This window comes from Gopherus flavomarginatus, chromosome 6 (genome assembly GCF_025201925.1).
Source record: "Gopherus flavomarginatus isolate rGopFla2 chromosome 6, rGopFla2.mat.asm, whole genome shotgun sequence".
NCBI lineage: Eukaryota > Metazoa > Chordata > Testudines > Testudinidae > Gopherus > Gopherus flavomarginatus.
Window position 1 is genome coordinate 63478214 of NC_066622.1, and position 13085 is coordinate 63491298.

General features: G+C 47.9%; 2 protein-coding genes across 3 annotated transcripts in view; one reads left to right on the plus strand and one right to left on the minus strand.

Annotated features, from left to right (window-relative positions):
• Positions 1–9437: 9437 nt before the first annotated feature.
• LOC127054302 (probable protein BRICK1) lies at positions 9438–11495 on the minus strand. Of its 2 annotated transcripts, XM_050960392.1 has the most exons (3): positions 11328–11485; positions 10932–11014; positions 9438–10144 (listed from the first exon to the last, which is right to left on the minus strand). In XM_050960392.1, the coding sequence occupies exons 1-3, from the start codon at positions 11443–11445 to the stop codon at positions 10118–10120; spliced, it is 228 nt and encodes a 75-aa protein (XP_050816349.1). In that variant the 5' UTR covers positions 11446–11485; the 3' UTR covers positions 9438–10117. The 2 variants fall into 2 exon arrangements, with proteins under 2 accessions (XP_050816349.1, XP_050816350.1); XM_050960393.1 differs by lacking the exon at positions 10932–11014 and having other exon boundaries at positions 11328–11495.
• A 407-nt stretch (positions 11496–11902) lies between these two features.
• The window catches only part of RHOA (ras homolog family member A), an 84794-nt gene continuing 83611 nt past the window's right edge, over positions 11903–13085 (plus strand). The window contains exon 1 of the mRNA XM_050960351.1: positions 11903–12016. The gene's annotated coding sequence lies outside the window, so the exon portion shown is untranslated. The remainder of the gene's footprint in view (positions 12017–13085) is intronic.

A 13085-nucleotide genomic window follows, 5' to 3' on the forward strand; every position in this document is an offset into this window, starting at 1 on the left:
CCAGTTGGAGAACAGTTCAATCTCCCTGGCCACTCGATTACAGACCTAAAAGTCACATTATTACAACAAAAAAACTTCAAAAACAGACTTCAACGAGAGACTGCTGAATTGGAATTAATTTGCAAATTTGACACTATCAAACTAGGCTTGAATAAAGACTCGGTGCTTCAGAATCAATTAACTGTAAATGGCTCTGTTTACTTGTAAACTTTCCTGCATAGGTATGGGCCAGCCCAGGAAGAATGGAGGCTGGGGTCTCACAGGACATTTGACCATGTCACATGATACTGGAATCCATCTTAAATCTGGTACTTTTCCATTTAGAAGGAGGGTTGGGGGCCCAGAGAAACAAAAGATTCCCGCCTCGTGCCAAAGCTAGAAAAGAGGGTGGAGCAGGACAAAGGAGGCTGCCAATCATGAGAAAGACCTGGCTTACCATCTGAGATGTCTGCTGGAACTAACAAGGACTGTACCAGGGGAAAGGATTGGGCTCAGACTAGGAAGGAGTCTAGTCTGTGAAAGATGCTTATTGAAACATCTCTGAGGGTGAGATATTACTTGTAATCAGTTTCTTAATGTATTAGGCTTAGACTTGCATGTTTTTGCTTTATTTTGCTTGGTGACTTACTTTGTTCTGTCTGTTATTACTTGAAACCACTTAAATCCTACTTTTTATACTTAATAAAATCACTTTTGTTTATTAATGAACTCAGAGTGATTAATACCTGGGAGACAGATAAGCACAGCTGTTTTCTCCATCAGTGTTATAGAGGGCAGACAATTTATGAATTTACCTGGTATAAGCTTTATACAGAATAAAACATATTTATTTGGGGTTTGGATCCCATTGGGAACTGCATGTCTGGATGCTGGAGAGGTAACCTGCTGAGCTGTTTTTGGTTAAAGTTTGCAGCTTTGAGGGCGTATTGAAGTCTGCGTTGCAGCAGGCTAGCGTGTCTGACTCAACAAGGCAGGGTTCTGGAGTCCCAAGCTCGCAGGGAAAAAGGGCTCAGAGGTAATTTCAGCACATCAGGTGACAGTCCCAAGGGGGTGTCTCTGTGACCGAACCCATCACAGATGGCCTCTGCAGTGTGTATAGGAGAGTTTAGTAACACTTTTCTCTGAGCAAAGCTTGCACTCCACTATGTTTTCCAGAGAAGCTTGCAGATGCATCAAATGCACAAGCAGCCATCTCTTTGGGGTTCAATTTACAAGCATTTAACTCTTCTAAGATGTGGGTTGTCTGAGATACAGCTGACGTGTCTTCCAAGGTCACCCAGAGGATTCAGGGGGCTTGGGGCAAAGCAATTCTGGGGACCCCTTCCAAAAAAAAAATTGCAATACTATACAATACTATATTCTTGTGGGGGCTCCTGTGGGGCCCAGCACAAATTGCCTCACTTGGTCCCCTGCCATGGGCGGCACTGGGAAAAATAAAAAAATAAACCTTCTGCATTTTAGCACAAACCCAGTTTTGAGAAAACTTCTTTACAAGGTATCACTTGTTCTCAGCATCAGCTAGTGCTATAAAAGGCACAAAAGCTCATTAAAAGGGTTGGACAAATATTTTCCATCAAAACTTTTTCTGGATGGAAACTAGGGGTTTTTAAAAAGCAGAAAAAAATCATGGACAATGACTGCTTTCCTTCAAAATTTGTTGTGTTTTTTTTTAATTGAAAAGCTAAATTAGTCTGCCAAAATTTGAATATGGTTTGGGGTTTCAGAAATGTGTGGCCAAATATTTGCTGCTTGCTGTGTTTGATTGTTTAAAGAAACAATAAAAAAATCTGCTTAAAAAACAATCCAAAACTTTTGAACCACCTCAGCTTGTGACCAAACGCCTGAGGCCATCCAGTCAGAGATTTTTCCAGGTTTCTGATACTCTGCTGGCTTCCTTGACTCGTATCTGTCTCCATAACTTTGGGTTCATTTAGGTTAGAACATAAGAACAGCCATACTGGGTCAAACCAAAGGTCCATCCAGCCCAGTATCCTGTCTACCGACAATGGCCAATGCAAGAGGAAGACCAAGGACAGGGTAGGCCCACTGCTCAATGAGGAGGGGGAAACAGTAACGGGAGACTTGGAAATGGCAGAGATGCTTAATGACTTCTTTGTTTCAGTCTTCACTGAGAAGTCTGAAGGAATGTCTAGTATAGTGAATGCTTACGGGAAGAGGGTAGGTTTAGAAGAGAAAATAAAAAAAGAGCAAGTAAAAAATCACTTAGAAAAGTTAGATGCCTGCAAGTCACCAGGGCCTGATGAAATGCATCCTAGAATACTCAAGGAGTTAATAGAAGAGGTATCTGAGCCTCTAGCTATTATCTTTGGGAAATCATGGGAGACGGGGGAGATTCCAGAAGACTGGAAGGGGGCAAATATAGTGCCCATCTATAAAAAGGGAAATAAAAACAACCCAGGAAACTACAGACCACTTAGTTTAACTTCTGTGCCAGGGAAGATAATGGAGCAGGTAATCAAAGAAATCATCTGCAAACACTTGGAAGGTGGTAAGGTGATAGGGAATAGCCAGCATGGATTTGTAAAGAAGAAATCGTGTCAAACTAATCTGATAGCGTTCTTTGATAGGATAACGAGCCTTGTGGATGAGGGAGAAGCGGTGGATGTGATATACCTAGACTTTAGTAAGGCATTTGATACAGTCTCGCATGATATTCTTATAGATAAACTAGGAAAGTACAATTTAGATGGGGCTACTATAAGGTGGGTGCATAACTGGCTGGATAACCGTACTCAGAGAGTAGTTGTTAGTGGCTCCCAATCCTGCTGGAAAGGTATAACAAGTGGGGTTCCGCAGGGGTCTGTTTTGGGACCGGTTCTGTTCAATATCTTCATCAACGATTTAGATGTTGGCATAGAAAGTACGCTTATTAAGTTTGCGGACGATACCAAACTGGGAGGGATTGCAACTGCTTTGGAGGACAGGGTCAAAATTCAAAATGATCTGGACAAATTGGAGAAATGGTCTGAGGTAAACAGGATGAAGTTCAATAAAGATAAATGCAAAGTGCTCCACCTAGGAAGGAACAATCAGTTTCACACATACAGAATGGGAAGAGACTGTCTAGGAAGGAGTATGGCAGAAAGAGATCTAGGGGTCATAGTAGACCACAAGCTTAATATGAGTCAACAGTGTGATACTGTTGCAAAAAAAGCAAACGTGATTCTGGGATGCATTAACAGGTGTGTTGTAAACAAGACACGAGAAGTCATTCTTCCGCTTTACTCTGCGCTGGTTAGGCCTCAACTGGAGTATTGTGTCCAGTTCTGGGCACCACATTTCAAGAAAGATGTGGAGAAATTGGAGAGGGTCCAGAGAAGAGCAACAAGAATGATTAAAGGTCTTGAGAACATGACCTATGAAGGAAGGCTGAAGGAATTGGGTTTGTTTAGTTTGGAAAAGAGAAGACTGAGAGGGGACATGATAGCAGTTTTCAGGTATCTAAAAGGGTGTCATCAGGAGGAGGGAGAAAACTTGTTCACCTTAGCCTCCAATGATAGAACAAGAAGCAATGGGCTTAAACTGCAGCAAGGGAGATTTAGGTTGGACATTAGGAAAAAGTTCCTAACTGTCAGGGTAGTTAAACACTGGAATAGATTGCCTAGGGAAGTTGTGGAATCTCCATCTCTGGAGATATTTAAGAGTAGGTTAGATAAATGTCTATTAGGGATGGTCTAGACAGTATTTGGTTCTGCCATGAGGGCAGGGGACTGGACTCGATGACCTCTCGAGGTCCCTTCCAGTCCTAGAGTCTATGAGTCTATACATGCCCCAGAGGGAGTGAACCTAACTCCTGCCATCCATCTCCACCTTCTGACAAACAGAGGCTAGGGACACCATTCCTTACCCATCCTGGCTAATAGCCATTAACGGACTTAACCTCCATGCATTTATCTGTTTCCTAGAGACTGGCCCATGGGGTCCCTCACAAACTGGAAACGGTTACTGTGGGTTTGTCTTTAGTATAGCTTACGTACATACTCCAGGAACTGAGCATGAGCTTGTTCCAGAATCTGGGATGAGCCTATGTTGTGAAAACTGAAATGCTCAAAATAGCGCATGCATGTGAATGGACACAGGGTGCTAAAATTAAATTAACCCAGGGGTTCTCAAACTGGGGGTCAGGGGGTCATGAGGTTATTACTGGGGGTTGCAAGCTGTCAGCCTCCACCTCAAACCCCACTTCGCCTCCAGCATTTATAAGTGTTAAATATATAAAGAAGTGTTTTAATTTATAAGGGGGGGGTCGCACTCAGAGGGGTCACCAGTATAAAAGTTTGAGAACCACCGAATTAACCCCTCTGGAGTCTCAGGGAATGTAGGGGAAGGGGGGTCTCCCTTGGTAGGGTTGGGAAGGATATTGCTCTTCTCATGTGATCCCTCCCCCAATGGCTAATTTTAAATGAAGCTACCCTCCCCTGACATGAATCTCCCTATGGCACTGAAATTAAATATAGACTATAATTTGGCATTTGAGAAGTGAAAGGGATGGTAGCCCTAATGGAAAAGCTAACAGCTTGGCTCTTCTGCAAGCCTCAAACTGCTGAATGAGCTTTAGGGTAGGGAAGGCTGTGCCTCCCAAATAGCCTGGCCCTGCCCCCTATCTAACCCCCACGCACTTCCCACCCCCCCTCAGAATCCCTGACCTATCCTGCTCCTTGTCTCCTCACCGTTCCCCAGAGACCCCCCAACACACCACCCGAGACCCTACCCCTGCTCCCTGTCCAGACTGCCCTGATCCCTATCCACCTCCTGCTGAGTCCGGACAGACTCCCCGGAACGCCCATAATCCAAACCCCCTGTTCCCTGTCTGCCCCCCCAACTCTGCCCTCTCCCTGTCCCCAGGACTTCCTGCCCTGCAGCCAACCCCCCAGCCCTGGCCCCTTACCCTGGCTCCCTGCTCACCCCGAGCCTCAGCGCATCCAGGAGCATTCGTCGACAGCTCCAGCGGTGGCTCAGGCGGTGCCTGAGCTCTGCCCCGCTTAGAGCCACGTGGTGAGGGGGCGGGGCTGCGAGCTCCAGGCTGAGAGGAGGGAGCTGAGCTCAGCCTGTAGCTCACAGCCCAGGGACGCTGCTGTATGCACTGAGGATCCGGGAGACGGGAAGAGATGGGGTCGGTGGGACCGGGGAGGGAGCCTCAGCCATTCTTGTGGGGGCCCCTGCAGAGCCCGGGGCCAATTGCCCTATTTGCTCCCACCCTCTGGGCAGCCCTGGTGTCTTCTATAACCTGAACATCTAGAAATTCATCTACTGCCCCTACCACTGACATTAAGAAAATGTATGCAGTGACTTAATACTTGACATTCATTTGCACCGGTTCATTCATCAGCCATGTATGCATATTTTCTGAATGCAGTGAGACTTCTTCACTTTTTCAACAGCTGAGTTTTTCACTGTTAACTGCGTGACTCTGACCAGTCAGTTGAGTTTCTTGCAGAAAGATAGTGAGCATTTCCTGGTCTTGGTCAGAACCAGTGTCCAACTTCAGGATTACCAAATAACAATACACTTAACATTGGTCTCCAGTTTCTGGTGTGTGGCATCTCTTGCTTAAAGAGAAAGTATAATGTGAAAGCCATGTTTGTTTGAATAAACAGTGTTGGGTCTCCAGCATTTTTAACAGCCTCGGTAAGTACTACTAAAATTGGCTTTGACAATGATTGGCTTATAAGGCTTTTTGTATATCAATGTAGTCCAGAGGATTGGTGTTTTGCAGCCTTTTCACATAGTTTGTCAGCATTGGCTTTGCTGATTGATCTGGCAAGCCAAGCTCCTCCACTTTTACTATAGAAATCCATAGTACGCTCACCTTTTGAATACTGCATGCAATTCTGGTAGCCCTCTTCTCAAAAAAGATATACTGGAGTTGGAAAAGATAAAGAGAAGGGCAACTAAAATGATTAGGGGTATGGAACAGCTTCCATATAAGGAGAGATTAAAAAGACTAATTTTTCAGCTTGGAAAAGAGAGGACAAAGAGGGGAGATGATAGAGGTCTATAAAATCTTGACTGCTGTGGAGAAAGGGAATAAGCTCCTTCACATAACACAAGAACTAGGGGTCACTCAATGAAATTAATAGGCAGCAGGTTTAAAACAAACAAAAGGAAGTACTTCACACAACACGGTCAACCCATGAAACTTTTTGTCAGGGGTTGCTGTGAAGGCCAAAACTATAACAGAGTTCAAAAACGAACTAGGTAAGTTCATGGAGGATATGTCCATCAATGGCTATTAGCCAGGATGGGCAGGGATGCAACACCATGCTTTGAGAGCCTTTGCTTGCCACAAGCTGGGAGTGGATGACAGGGGATGGATCACTCGGTAATTGCCCTCGTCTGTTAATTTCCTTTGAAGCACCTGGCATTGGCCTCTGTGAGAAGACAGGATACTGGGCTAGATGGACCATTGTTCCAATCCAATATAGCCATTCTTATGTAAAAATTGATTATGACAAAAATATTACAAAAACTGCTCAAGATAACCTCTTGAGATACTAACAATGTGAGATAATGACTGTGCATTTCAAAAATCTTGGCCTACTAAGAAATGTATATTTATGTAAGTTTATCGTCACAAAATCTAGTATTCTAGAGCAAAGTCACTAAAATGCAGTCCCACAAACATGTCTTTACAGTGCCCCTCCTTTCTCCCTCTACCACACCTCACTCATAGTTTTTGTCCTTGGTCAGTGAAGACCCAGTGTTCAGAGCTGCTTTCAAATGAGTTCACCTCCCACCCTGGGAGGGTGCGGGGACAAAGGCACCTTGCTCATTCCTCCAGCCGCTTGCCACTCTCCAGCCACTCACTCTGTCCGCTGTTTGTTGTGCCACCATTCACTCCACCACCAATGGCCCTGCTCTGTCACCTTCTGCTGCCACTGTCTTAAGTTTCCTGTAAGCTGCGTGGCCGTGCAGCAACCTATTTAGCACTATGCAAGCACTTAGGGAACCCACCCTGGGACCTGCCATGGCCAGGGGAGGGGCATCCCTCCCTTGACCCAACTCAACCTGCCCAGGCATGGCAAAAAATGGAGGGAAAACTGTGTTCCCTATAAGCTGTGCACTTGAGCAGCTGCACAGGAAAGATTTAAGTGCTGCCCAGCCAATTAAGAGAGCATGCACAGCTGGCAGCATGTGTTCACGTGCCCCTCCCCGCAGGCTGTGCAGGGGTGGGAGGAGGGTGCTGATGTCGGTGTGTCCCCCTCTCCCCAGCCCCTGTAGCCCATCTACAGAGTAGGGGAGAGACAGGGGACAGAACCTGGCTCAGGACCTGGAGCTTCTGCAAGGAATGGTAGGGGTTGAGTGCCTTTCTTAAAGACACAGTTCACTGTTTCAGAGATTTCCCCAGCAGCCAGCTCACAGTCTCTGTCACATACTCTTTCTCCCCCTCTCTCTATCTATGTACCCTAATCTCTGCAGAACAGGGGAGGGGAGACAATAAGGCTCACGACAGAGCAGGAGAGCTTTCAGTGAGTGCCTTAAAGAGACAGTGCAAGGCATCTCAGAAACTTTCCCAGCAGCCAGCACAGATGCTCTCTGCGTCTCACACACAGTCTCTGTGACACAGTCGCACACCCTGTCACACACACACTCTGTCACCACGCAGCCTGTCTCTGTACATGCATCTGACGAAGTGGGTATTCACCCACGAAAGCTCATACTCCAAAACATCTGTTAGTCTACAAGGTGCCACAGGATTCTTTGCTGCTTTTACAGATCCAGACTAACACGGCTACCCCTTTGATACTTGACAGCCTGTCTCTGTGTCACACTCACCTCCTAACACATACTTGTATGACTTTTGTTGGTACTTCCTGCAATGCACATATATTCTCTGTAACTTTATTCTTTCAAAGTGTGTTATTTTAGTGTTTTGACTGATCTATGCATGTCATAATTTTTATTTCTCTCACACTTAAATTAATTCTTTGAGTAGTGAGTTCTAAAATGCCTAACCTGCCTTGGCTGAAGTAATTATTCCCATTTAACATTCAAAAATATATATATTTTATCTAAGTTTTTTGTTTCTACTGGTAGCGCACAACCGCACATACCTTGCGGCACATAACATTTATTCCACACATGGATAGAAAAAATCAGAGCAAACATTTACCCTGACCATTAGAAAGCTTTTTCTCATTTCCAGCTTGAATTTGTTCATGACTAGTTTATATCCATTTGTTCTTGTGCTAACAGTCCTTTAGCTTAACTAGCTCTTCACCCTTCCTGGTGGTTACCCACAATGTGTTTAGAGAGAGCAATGAGATCCTCTACTAGCCACCATTTTGCTAAGCTAAACAAGCCAAGCTCTTCCAGTCTCTTCTCATAAGACAGGCCCCTCCATTTTCCTGATCATCCTACTATCTCTTCTCTGCACTTGTTCCAGTTTTGAGTTTATCATTCTTGAACATGGGTGACCAGAACTGTACATGGTATCCCAAATGAGGTCTTACTAGTACCTTATACAATAGCATTAATACTTCTATCTTCACTGGAAATCCTTGCCTGATACATTCTAGGACTGCATTTGCCTTTCTTGCAGCCATGGCTCATAGTCATCCTGTGGTTAACCAACACATCCAGATTTCTCTCCTCTTCTGTCATTTCCAAGTGACGAGTCTCCAGCTTGTAGTAGAAATTCTTACTGTAGGACTTTAAGTGCTTGGCACACCTTTGGAGTAATAAACATGGGATGAAATTCCATAACAGTGTTCACATACAGATCTTCCTGTATAAATATTCCAATCTTCCTCAGTATTCATGATGCCTCCCAACTTTCTATCATCAGCAAATTTCATTAGCACATTCTTACTAACTGGGGAAAAAGACAGACCTGACACTGTAAGAGAGTGGTCCTGCTGGGTTATGGGAAGTGGGCAGGCACAAGCCCACCCATGGCTAAAGGCCGCTCCTCCAGCCTAAAGGGACGATTTAATGAACCTGGGAGACAGATGAGTACAGGAGACTACAAAAGAAAAAACAGGGATAGGTTCCCTAATTTTGACCCTCACACCTGATGGGGACACAGAGCAGAGAACCCCAGACAAGGCCCACTGCTCCTGAAACATGTCAAGAGAGCCAGTGATGTGGCCCAGAGGAACTCTGCCTCGATAAGTGAATGGAGAGAGGAATAGAAGTAGACCCTACAATTGCAGAGAACCCTTCAGCAAATAATTCTTTTTTCTCTTTCTCTAAATCACAGAAAACTAGGATCCCTGATCACTATTAATCATTTTTGGGGAGTAGGAGTGAAACCCACTGGAGCGGAAATTGGTGGCGAAGGGAATAGCAAGAGGCAACTGCACCTCTTACAGTAACAGGCCGTTGTGACTCCTCTTGGCCATCTGCACTCCACGGCCACGCTCCCGCCCCTTTATCTCAGGAACCCCGACAATGACCTCTAGCTATAGACCAGCTCAGAACCCATCAGCAGAGGCAGTTTATTGTTGAAACACAAATGAAAGACACCCCCCATGTAACACTACAGAATACAAAAAGACGCAGAAAGCTCTGAAATTCACCCTGCCCAGAGAGTTTATCTTGGCACATTACCTATTCCCGTCTCCCCTCGCCAATCACACACTGCACATCTACTGCTCTGCTCACAGACTGTAAGGATGGATATATTTGACATTTTTGCTACGATATGAGTTGCAGTGTTTGCTAAAGGAACTGAAACCACTAGATGAGTGGCCCGCCAACAGCATGGACACCCACTTCCTCAGCCAGTCAGCTCCCAAGAGAAGTTTTCTTTCCTCAAAGCAACCTTTGGCCAGAGAGACTCTGCAGCTGCAAAATGTAGGTGTTCTACTGCACAGCTGGGAATGAGAGAGAGATTAAGGGGTGCAGGAGTACTTGACATCTGCATGAATCTGTCTGTACAAAAATCACTGAATTCAACATGCTCATTTGCATTTTATGAGTTTCCTCTGGAGTCACCCTGGAGCCATGCACTGAAGGCAGGGATACTGCATCGCAGAAACAAGCTGAAGTCCTGTCACCAATAAGAAGTAATGAAGAAATCAGATGCCTGACAGTCAACTCTAGCACAGCTGCACAATCTTCTCCAGGTCAGCTCCCCACCAGCCTTCTGCAGTTAGGTCAGAGTTTCGCCCTTTGTTACCTGCCAAAGGAGAGCACAGCCTGCAGTCACTAAGGGCTAGCCAGTGTGCCCACTCAGGGAAAGTTAATGAGCTCCTGTACACTGGGAACTGGGTAAAAGTCATCCCTCGCAGCAAGGCTAGGCCCAGGCCAGAGTCATTGATTCACCAAGATAATAAAAAGTAATAATTGGAGATATACCAATCTCCTATAACTGGAAGGGACCTTGAAAGGTCATCAAGTGCAGCTCCCTGCCTTCACTAGCAGGACCAATTTTTGCCCCAGATCTCTAAGTGGCCCCCTCAAGGATTGAACTCACAACCATGGGTTTAGCAGGCCAATGCTCAAACCACTGAGCTATCCCTCCCCTCGGATCTCAGTTCTCTCTCCAGCCCTGCTGGCAAAAACCAATGCCGCAAGGTAAGTACTGCTGGGATGACCACCAGCGTGCAGAGGGCAGGAGCTTCAGGACTATTGTTCAGGAGAAAAGCCTGCAACACCACCCCTCGGTAACAAGGAGTGCAAAGGGGCTGTGTGTGGGAGTCCCACACATCCCCCCCCACTGCGAAAAGAGAAGATTTGCTGGTGCTGGGCACAGCGTTACCGCCTAGCTGGGTGGTTTGGGGGGCACAGCACAGCAATACCCACTGGAAATAGGGTAAAAGCCGCAGAGGGGCTTGAACAGCAAGGTCCCAGCTGTCCCTGAGCTGCTAAGCATGGGCTGAGCCCGTACCCAGCTACTCGCAAGGCAACCCCTCCTCCCACACCAGGGCTGCCCCTAGTGTTACCTCCCCTGCTCTACCCCTCACCCGGGCCTCGATGTACTCGATCCGTCGCTCCAGCGCGGTCAGCTTCTCGTTGAGGGTGGCGAGCCGGGAGCGGCAGGACATGTCTGCGGGAGAAGGGTCGGATCAGGGATGCACCGGCCTCAGGCTCCGCGGTACCCGGCCACTAGGACAGGTGCGCCCCCCGCTCCGCCCACCGGGAGCCCCGACCCCAGAACCCGCCCGAAGAGAGCGCGGCGGCCGGCGGGGCCCGGGTGGGGTGCAGCCAGGCCCGGGAGGATAGAGTCGAACCGGGGTGGGGCGAAGGTCGAGCCGGCCCAGACCTCACTAGGAGGGATGGGGGTTGGAGTCGAGGGGTGAAGGCGGAGCCGGCCGGGGGAACCGGCGGGAGGAGCCCGACCGAGCCGAGCGCGCACGCACCGAAGGAGTTGAGGAAATCCGCGATCTTCTTGATGGAGCTGGTGATCACTTCGATGTACTCGCGGTTGGCCCAGTCCTGGTGGATCTCGCGCTGCACCGGGTCCTCCTGCAGCGACATGGCCGCCGCCACCCCACACCCAGCCCCGCCCCCTGCCGCATTGCGCATGTGCGGGACACGGATCGCCAAGGGGCCTGGGGGGCGCGGAAAGCGGCTTCCCGTACAGGATGGAGCCCCGCCCCCTGCAGCCCTAGCCCCACCCAAGTTGCCGATCCAAAGTTCTAGGCAACACGTGTCAGGCCGTGCGGCGCTCCCGCTTTCCCGCTATCAGGCGACCCCCCACGGGCTCGCAGCCGAAGTTCCTGCCCCACGCGCGGCCCCACGTCTCTCGTACCCATCCCTGCGCCCTTCCCCTATCAGCCTCGAGCCTTCTCGGCCCTAGCGCGCAGGCGCAAGAACGGTAGTAGGTACCGGCGGCGTAAATAGCTCCCGGACTTTTATAGCGCCGCTTCCCGGCAGCCCTTTCGCCAGCTGTGCTGATTGGATCAGCTGGCGGCGGCGCGCACGCGCTGTGCTGTCCTGTGAGCGCGCACATCCTGCCCCGCCTATTGCCGCTCGCTGCTGCTGCTGCTCCGGGGGCCCGTAGAGCAGGAAGCGGCGTTAGCGAGGCGAGACCGAGTCGGGCCTGCAGGTACTGGGTGTGAACTGGGCCTGCCTTCCCCTCGCGCTCCCAACGCGGGCTGCGGGGCTGGCGCCTTTCGGCTGCATCCTGGCTCGTCCCTCCCCCTTTCTGCGGTGCGGGAGTGCGGGGCCCTGGGGACAGGACCCCCGGGATGCCCCACCCTGGTGGGAAACCGGGGGCGATTAGGTGTTTCCCCTCTCTCTGAAGGGGACGTGTGAGACCTGTGGGCGGGGTATGGGGAGTTACAGGGACAGAAATCGTTGTCTTGTCTTCCTACGAGCCCAGTGGGTGATACCTCAGGGGTGGGCACAGGTCTGTCTCTGGTCTTCGCCCCCGAGCTCTGGGATGTGCCTGTGTCATGGGTACGAGCTGGATCTGTTGAATCGTGAATAGGAGGGAGAGGTGTCCATGTGCTAATTCTCTACTAAAATTCGTATCCCCTTATGGGAAAGTTTGAGGGCTCACTAGTCTGATTCTTCTCTGTTCAAGGCTAAACAGCTATGGCTTCAGTTTTTGCTTTAGGTCCAGTTTAATAGTAATTGTATGTTAATTTCTCTGGATTTCTGTTTTTGTTGGAGAAAGGGTGACATCTCTGAAGGGTCTTGATAGTGAGAATATTTTTCAAACATGGATCTTGTGTACATACAGAAGTTGTACTGGTCTAACTTTGTGTGGGGATCAGCCTTTAGTAAACTACTTTGAGCATGTCCTTTACGTAAAGAGAACAGGCATGAAAGCCATAATAGGATTCTTTATGAGCACGAGGACTTTTATGCGGTGGTGGTGGTGGTTCTGTATCCTTGAGTAAATGTTTTTCGTGTGGTGGGGTATATATTTGCTGTAATTACACAGAGAGTTTACTGTGAAAATTGCTATTTCAGTTGGTGTAGGAAGTTGGTTTCTTGTGTTAGTACTGTTTGCTACACAGATAATTTTATTTCATAGTGTGTATATAGCTGGCATATTTTAGGTTTTTGTAGCAGGTTCTAGTTAAGCTCACAAAGACATTTAAGTGTGTATGGTTGTCACTGAATTCAGTTTTAAATACAATTGAATTTTAAAGTTGCAGGGAAGCACT